The sequence below is a fragment of the Egretta garzetta genome, unplaced genomic scaffold (genome assembly GCF_000687185.1).
Source record: "Egretta garzetta isolate BGI_Z169 unplaced genomic scaffold, ASM68718v1 scaffold141, whole genome shotgun sequence".
In the NCBI taxonomy this organism is placed as follows: Eukaryota; Metazoa; Chordata; class Aves; order Pelecaniformes; family Ardeidae; genus Egretta; species Egretta garzetta.
Genome location: NW_009258664.1, coordinates 157,533 through 166,141, shown reverse-complemented (window position 1 = coordinate 166,141; position 8,609 = coordinate 157,533). Strand labels below are relative to the sequence as shown.

Genomic DNA, 8,609 nt, shown 5'->3' with positions numbered 1-8,609 from the left:
GAGAGGGGGTGGAGGCCCCATCCCTGGGACCATTCCAGGCCAGGTTGGCCGGGGCTGTGAGCAACCTGATGTGGTTCAAGGTGTCCCTGCTCCTGCAGGGGGGTTGGGCTGGGTGACCTCTGGGGGTCCCTTCCAACCCAAACCACTCTATGATTCTATTATTTTTTTTCCTGGAAAAGCAGGGGATCAGAAGAATGGAAATCTCAGCAGATGATGGGCAAAAAGGGCTTTGAATGTGTCAACAGGGGAATAAGAATGAATAATAGGTATTAAAATTGTATATGGCATTATAAAAATCATTAATGAGCACCATTTAGTTCTAGGTAGCACATGTCAAAACGGGTGGTTAATCTTTTGGGGGAAGAACAGTTACAGGAGGGATTTGAGATCTACAGAATCTACTGGATGAGAGGCTGGAAGTTTGATGTGTTTTGCTGCTTAGGGAGATGGCTAGGACATGTCTTGATCATAATTGGTGTAGAGAGTTGATACTAGATGCTTCTTAATCTAGCAAAATTTATGTTAGCCCAAGATCCCACGGATGAAAGTTGTTGCAAAATGTGGCTTAGGTCTTGGAATAGAGCCCCCAGGGAAATGCAGTTTCTTTCGTCAAAAAAAGTCTTTAAATAAAAAAAATGTTGATGTTGCTTTGGAAAGACCTGCTGTGGGTCTGCAAAATGTGAGCAGTGGGATAGGAATTGCTGAGCAGAGCTTTTGGCCTGGTGTAGAATGCCATGCTGCTTGATTATAGTGGTACTTTCTAGTCTTAGAAGTTATGAGGCAGTGTGGTTAAATGACAGTGTGCAAGCTTAGAAAATACTTAATCGTGGCCATGGGCAATCAGGCTCCGCTGCTTTAATGGCCCATGAATCTTCCTGGGCACACTGGATGCATACAGTGCTTTTCTTGTAAAGGTCCTTGAGTGGAGACATGCAAAGTTCTCTTTCAGGGATCGGTGTCATCAAAGCAGGTACTTTGCAAGGCCACAGCCCATTTTCTCACCTGAAGAAGCCTATAGTGTGATTGAAACCCAGACTCGCAAATTATCACAACAAATGTGGAAAGACAGAGCTACATACCTTACGTCGCACAGGTAAATATGATCGGTTTAGCTTTGGAAATACCGGATCATTGGAGTTTTCGGGGTAAATTCATGCAAGCTTTTATAGCTGCCTCTGAACTGTGGCTGTCATCATTTGGCTGCTCATTCGCATTGACATCCACAAGGAGATTTTAAGGCACAACCTGCAAGAAGAACAGTACGGATCCTGTAGACTGGTGCAAGCAGGTCATACAAAGTGTGAAGAGGAGCACAGAGAAAGCAACGGTATTACTGAAAAAAAAAAAGGGGGGGAACCAAACCAAAACCCATATAATGGTTGTCACTGGTGCGACAGCAAGCGCTAAGGACCGGGAACAAGGGGAGAGCCAAAGTATGGTTGTGCACACCTTGAAGACCATGACGGAAAGCTTGAACTTGATGAGGTAGGGAAGAAAAAGTGTTCTTGGGATTCAAAGAGATGAGATCTAATCAGTTCACGGTTATGAAAATGATCAAATTGGAGCCACATTTTCTGTGAATTAGAGTGGGGTAATTGGAGAGTCAGAGAAAAGAAGATTACAGTGATCGAGGCAAAATGATTATTAGGTCCAGAATTAACATTTTTGTTGTCTGTGTAGGGAGGAATTAATGGATAAATAAAATGACCTGCTATGTGTTTATGAGAGCTGTCAATTTTGTGACTTTGTTTCTAGGATCGTTACTGATTCTGTGTTATCGCAGAGTAAGATTTTAGCGCGGTTCTTCTTTAATTCTCAAGGTGTGCTTTGTGTTGGTCTTGCAGTTTCTAAGGTCAGTGTATGAGTGTAATTACTTAAAGTCTTGCTGTTAAGTAAATATGGAGCCAAATACAGCAGTATAGATGGTGCTGTTTCAATTTAATTTGGTTTCAGATTTTAAGCTTATTAATTAATTTTAATTGTAAGAAAACGACCAAAGTGGTGTTGCTGCTTGGGGCCATGGTTGCTAGAGAAGGAAACATTTGCGTGCACACAGATTTGAGAGTTGCATGATGGCCTGTGGGATTCTCTCCTCCTCTTGAACTTGAATAATAAAAAGTCATGTATTCGCTTAGAATTATTTTACTGCGGGCCAGTTCTCCTTTGTGCGCGGGCATGGAGGAGAGAGTCCATTTTCGGTGACATGGTGTAGCCTGATGGATGGAACATTGGGCCCTGAACTGAGAACTGTCACCGACTTGCTTTCTAGCCCCCCGTGTCACACTGCTTTACCCATTTTTTTCTGGGTTTTGGAGATTCTTCTCAAGGTGCTGAGGGCCAGGGTTTAGTGGTGGGATGGCAGGGTTAGGGGAACGGTTGGGCTTGGGGATCTTAAAGGGCTTTTCCAACCCAAACGATTCTGTGATCTGTGATTCTGTAATAATACCAGTTTTGTTTTTTCAGGATGTCTTAATTGAAAAGTCATAGCTGCAGACAGAAATCCCTTTTAAGAACTTGCACAGAACATGCGAAAAGTCTGTTTTCTGTGAGAACGTAGCCAGTGAAGCCTGGCTTTCTAATGATTTGCATTTTGTGTTCTCAGCAGCATTTCTTCTGTCCCTGCTAATCCTGGCATCTGACTTCCAACCTGTGTCCACTGCAGTTGCCTCAGTCCTCTCCCAGTATCGCCTTTCACATTCCTTATCCTTCCCCCTTTTTCTGCAGTGCTTGTGTTTACTGGGCCAACCTCAAACTACCACCTCCTCACTGCTGTTTTTCTAATTACTGGCTGGACAAGAGGCATATGGCTTTGGGACCTGCCGTGTGCTGATGGGCTCGAGCATGCATGTGCTGACCTGCCAGGAGGCCAAATGTCATAGATAATTGCTGAGCTCACGGAAACCTTTTTTGAAGCCATTGAAACTCATTCTGAAGTTCACTGAAACCGTTGCAATCTTTTCCTAGCATTCATTACAATTTAGCCTTAGTAATTGTATAGAAGATAAGAACAGAAGATTGTGCTGGTTTAGACCCTGCGATGCTCTTTTCGCTACATTGATATTTCTTTCAGACCCGCTTCTGACATATTTCGTTTTCAAAAATGATGAAGGTATTTAAACACGTTCTGCTTAGAATGCCCCTAAAACAAATACACCCACCTGGCTCGTTCTGGTTTGGCTCTTGGGAACTTGAGAAAGGAGAACTTCTCTCCTGAACTGCTGTTCAGGCTAAGCTGGGTTCGATCTGGAGTGGTTCGGTGTGCCGTACCCGCGGGACAGATGTGCGTACGGATGATGTGTTGCCATAGCAGTGTCAAAAAGACCCGATGGTTTTTCAGGACGCTGCAAGGATTGTGTATGTCCTTGTGGCCGTCGTGTTTCGCCAGGAGTTCCTGTTCCTCCCGTGCAGAGTCCTTTTGAGGGTTGCTGATTTTCGAGCCCCCGGTTCTGTAAACGTTACTTGTGTCCTTTCTCTTACATCATATTCTAAATATCTGACCCTACTGAAACGCGTATGTTGAGCTACTCCTTTGTAACCTGGGATTTATCCTCTTTGATAGTTGCCGATATGCCATATTTGTCTCCTGCAGATTCCTTCTGTGATGATTTTTGTTTCCATGGATAAAAATATAACGGAGTACACCAATTTTGTTTGTTCTTTGGCAGTGGGGGAAACAGCAGCTTTCGGCTCTGGGCTGGTCTGTGTGCAAGCACGGGAGGCCATGCCAAACCCCACAGGGGATTTGAACCCCCTGCATTAGCAAGTTGATTTAAATCAACTTTTGCTTTAGTTCTTATGGCAGTTAAGATGGAAAAGCTCCCTCTAATATCTTATGATAAATAGGTTAATTATATATACATAACGGTGTCTCTGATGGACTTTTCTGTTCAGAGACTCTGACGTGGACTTTTCTGTTCCCGTGTTCCAGAAAGCACAAATTAATGTGTGAATGCAGTTGGTGGGATTGTTTCATGCAGGTTTTTTTTCCTGTTCTCCCATCCTTCCTGAACTGTGGAAAGCCCTCACCTAAAAAGCAGATTTTGTGACATGTTTGGAAACCAATGCATACTTGGGTTAAACTCAACTTGCCTAGTGGCTCAGATGATTAAACTCGGATCGTCTCTGGGTTTTGGATGCTTTATCATGGGTTTCATTAGCTGCATCATTCCTTAGGCTCAACTCTTTCAGTGGGTCCAGACTAAGTGTGGCAGTATCAGGAGAAGCTGGGCTCTGCTTTTAAATAAGAAAAGTTATTTTGATGATCAGTATTAAAAGCCTTAACCATCATTTGAAGTGTCCTGTGGGATCAACTGCAAATTATATTGCAATAGTCACATGCTTTTGCTTTTCACCTATCATCTACAAGTGGTTTTTCAGATAAGTTATATTTTTGTAGTAGGTTACTGGTGTTGTGAAACATCATCTGAGTAATTGTGCTTGTCTGAGATAGGGTTGTTTGCTTTCTAATTGTTTTTAATATTCATTTCATTTCTGCTAGAAGTTTGACGTTTACGTCTGTCTGTCTTTTTCTTCTTCAGAGTAAAAGATGCTGGCTGCCAGTAGTAGAACAGATCTTCTGTGGAACATATCTCTGTAAATCTTCCCTAAATCTACCCGAAGGCATATATTCCGCCTGTGATGGACCCTCGGAATACTGCTATGTTAGGCTTGGGTTCTGATTCTGAAGGGTTTTCTGGGAAAAGCCCCTCTGTAGTAAACATTGGCACGTTGGTGGGAAAAGGAGAAGTGGAGCTAGAAAGTTGCACCAAGGAAGAAGACGACAGTAAGAAGAAGAATCGGGAGGGGAACAGTACCGAGAATGGGAAGAATGAGGCTCTGACTGATGCACAGCAACAGTTCTCAGTGAAAGAAACAAACTTTTCAGAGGGCAACTTGAAACTGAAGATTGGTCTTCAAGCAAAGCGAACGAAAAAGCCTCCCAAGAACCTTGAGAATTATGTGTGCCGGCCTGCTATAAAAACCAGCATCAAGCAACCAAGAAGGGCACCGAAGAGTGGGAAGATGACAGATGAGAAGAACGAGCACTGTCCTTCAAAACAAGTGAGTAGCGTGTTTCTGTAACGTTTTGCAAGTCATGGTAAATTTAAAACTGGATTTAAAAGTTTCTGGCATCTCTGCACGAACGTGTTCTAGTAACTGGTTTTCCATCTAACCTCCGGTATTGAAGATTCTGAAGTTAGAAATGGTTTGATTTAATTTCCATCGACAGGAAAAAATCCTTTGGCTCTTTCACAGCTTGCCAACATTGGTTTTTTTAACAGTAGTGAAAGATAATTCCCATGTTAACTTGAAGTGAGCATCATAGGTAAATTCCTGAAAAGCAATAGCCTAATTTTTAGTCTCTCGTATAGACAAAAGTGTGGGGGGTCTTGCCTCGGTTTAAATGGGGCTGTGTATTTGCTGTGCTTGTCTCTAATAGTTGGATTTCTATTTTTTTCTTACCTGTTAGAACCACTGGTTTTGCTGTGTGTCTTAACTGATGCTCTGCAATGAACGTCTCAAGCAGTGTCTGAAAAGTGAAAAGCACTTTTCCAGATATGTTAGAAAACAGCCCAATGATAAACTGCATCTAAATGCAGTGACTTGAGAGATGTGCCAGGTATTTTCCAAATGTAAGGAGATAGCCCTGCCTTGAGGATGTCTTGTTTTTATGATCTGCATGATGTAACAAGTAAGAGCAGCAGTAACAGATAGGGAAAATAGGATAAATGGCAGGAATTATAAATGCAGTTGCGTAGATGCTAAATTTTAGGAGTGTTTTGTTACAGCATGCTCTTTTTTCCAGCGTACATAAAAGTTTTGCTAACTAATGAAATGTTTCGAGTATACCCTCCATGATCTGTCTCCTTTTAGTCCATGCCTACTGATTGAAAGCTGAAGTTTTTCCCTACGCTCCCATTTTTCTTTCATCTATCTGTGTTTCCTTATGAGGGCACATTTATCTCGTCCAGTTTCCCCGCGCATTCCTTATAGAATCACAGAATCGTTTGGGTTGGAAAAGCCCTTTAGGAACACCCAGCCCAACCGTTACCCTAACCCTGCCATCCCACCACTAAACCATGTCCCCAGGAACCATGTCTACCTGGCTTTTAAATTAGGTAGCCTTGTTCAACTTTGCAACGCCAGGCACTTCAGCAAGAGAACACGAGTCCCTGGAAGTTAGAGTCCAAATGGCTTTGTCTGTTCATGGGGCTCCTGTTTCCAGGGTTCCCAAGGCTGAAGGTTTTTAATTTCTCTAGCCTGTGTCCTATTCATAAAGCTACTTGCAGAAATCTGTCCTGGCATATCTCATAAGGTGGAGCCTACCCAAAGGGAAGGAAAATTCCTTTATCCTGTACTGAGATGATGTCTGTCTGACATACCTAAACCTTGTTCTTTCCTCTGGCATACCCAGACTTAAGTTTTCCTTGAGGAAGAGGATCTTCAAAGAGAAATCATAAATTATGCCCTGGAAGAACAAGTGTGCTGTATGTTATGGGTAATGACTAAAATTACTTTTTCCAGCCTCTACCATGCAACTCTGTTGGTTTTGGGTTTTTTTTCCTACATTATAAACAGAAAAGCATTTTTCGTCAGCCTTTCAAACAAGACTTTCTCAAGTCATACATTATGTGACTTAAAACTTTGGCTGTGGTCTTTATTTTACATTCTTCCATTTCAGAACAAGCTTATTACTTCTAATGACTTCTCTAACTTCATCTTGAAAAAATTTGGAAGAATGAATCACAATTTGTCCTAACACTGATGACTTTTTCTTTTTTTTTTTTGTTTTTTGTTTTTTAATAAGACTGTATTGCGATGAGTTGAGTATTGGGCCAATCTGGAATACCCGGTCATTGATCTCTCTTGATGTCCAAATTGAGGTGCAATTGAAAATCTCTTCCTAGCAAAGAGAGCCATTAAATATGGAAATTTTCCCATTGCATCAAGAGATTGTGCCCTGGGAATTTTTCCCGGGGAGAATAATTAACATTTGAACTCACATGGTGGCAGCATGGATTCTTCGTCCTTGACATCCTTGTTTATGTACCAGTTTTTCTTCAAGAGATCCATTATATTTCAAATGGAAATTAGCAAGCTGGGAAACAAATATTACTGATATTATTAAATATTATGGATATTATGTATGATAACATTGGTACCATATCACTTTTTATTTCCAACTATTCAAAGTGGAGTTACTCCCGCTACTCGTCTGGTGAGCAACCTAGACACGTAGCGTAGAGAAGCACAGATCTGTTACATTAAATGAGCATTATTGAAGATAGTTTCAAATCCCTGTGTCGTGGTGTAACCCGGCTGGCAACTCGGCACCACGCAGCCGCTCGCTCACTCCCCCCCCAATGGGACGGGGGAGAGAATCAGAAGAGTAAAAGTGAGAGAACTCGTGGGTTGAGGTAAAGGCACTTTAATAGGGAAAGCAAAAGCTGCGCACGCAGGGGACGCAAAGCAAGGGATTCATTCACCACTGCCCAAGGGCAGGCGGGTGCTCGGCCATCCCCAGGACAGCAGGGCTCCATCATGCGTAAGGGTGACTTGGGAAGACAAACGTCATCACTCCGAACGTCCCCCCCTTCCTCCTTCTTCCCCCAGCTTGTATGCTGAGCAGGACATCATACGGTCTGGAATAGCCCTTGGGCCAGTTGGGGTCAGCTGTCCCCGCTGTGTCCCCTCCCAGCTTCTTGTGCCCCTGGTGGAGCTTAGAGGTCCTTGGCCAGTCTTGGCACTACCCAGCAACAGCTAAACCATCGGGGTGCTATCATCAACATTCTTCTCGTACTGAATCCACAGCACAGCACCACGCCAGCTACTGGGAAGAAAATTAACTCTGTCCCAGCCCAAACCAGGACACCCTGATTAACGAGAATTCACTTCAGATACTCTGCTCTCTCTCTCAAATTGTACTGAGATGATTTTCAAGCTGTTTAACTCTGAATGTTCTCTGCTGCCATTCTGGCACTTTGGATTGTTAGAAAGACACTTTACAGCATCCTACTGATTTCCAGTAAGCGTAATTAAAACGTGTCTTTCTAGAAACAAATTATAAACATGGTTTAAAATCATTGCATGCTCTGAATTTGATACCTGGGGGATTTTTTTTTTCTTACTGCAATGAAATAAAACAAGTTTTAGCACTGCAAATTACACTTCAGAAAATGAAAGTTATCCGTTAAATCTTTCCTTTTGATGGAGAGGAGGGGGGGAAAAAGCAAATACATGACCATTTTGAAAGATCAGTGGGTTACATGAAGTGGGTAAATTGTCTATTTACAATTTGTCCTCCAGAAATGTGTAGACAAAAAAAGCTAAGTGTCTTCTAAAGAGAAAATCATAGAACAGAAAAGAGAGACCTAGAAATGACGAAGATTCCCAGGTGTTAAGAGAAACAAAATTAGAAGTTACTGTAATGTATGTATGTCATCCAAAGAGACCTGGACAAGCTGGAGAGTTGGGGTCATGTGTGAACCTCATGAGGTTCTACAAGGCCAAGGGCAAGGTCCTGCTCCTGGGTCAGGGTAACCCCCGGGATCCATACAGGCTGGGGGGAGAAAGGATGGGGAGCAGCCCCGCCCAGAGGGGCTGGGGGG

General features: G+C 42.7%; 1 protein-coding gene across 6 annotated transcripts in view; it reads left to right on the top strand.

Moving 5' to 3' along the window:
• The first annotated feature begins 4,542 nt into the window (after nucleotides 1–4,542).
• Nucleotides 4,543–8,609, top strand: part of ASH1L (ASH1 like histone lysine methyltransferase) — a 65,970-nt gene continuing 61,903 nt past the window's right edge. For 5 of the 6 annotated variants that reach the window (XM_035903918.1, XM_035903916.1, XM_035903923.1 and 2 more), the window contains exon 1: nucleotides 4,543–5,061. In XM_035903918.1, the coding sequence (XP_035759811.1) occupies nucleotides 4,639–5,061 (423 nt within the window). In that variant the 5' untranslated portion in view covers nucleotides 4,543–4,638. The remainder of the gene's footprint in view (nucleotides 5,062–8,609) is intronic. The other variant, XM_035903921.1, reaches the window with a different exon arrangement.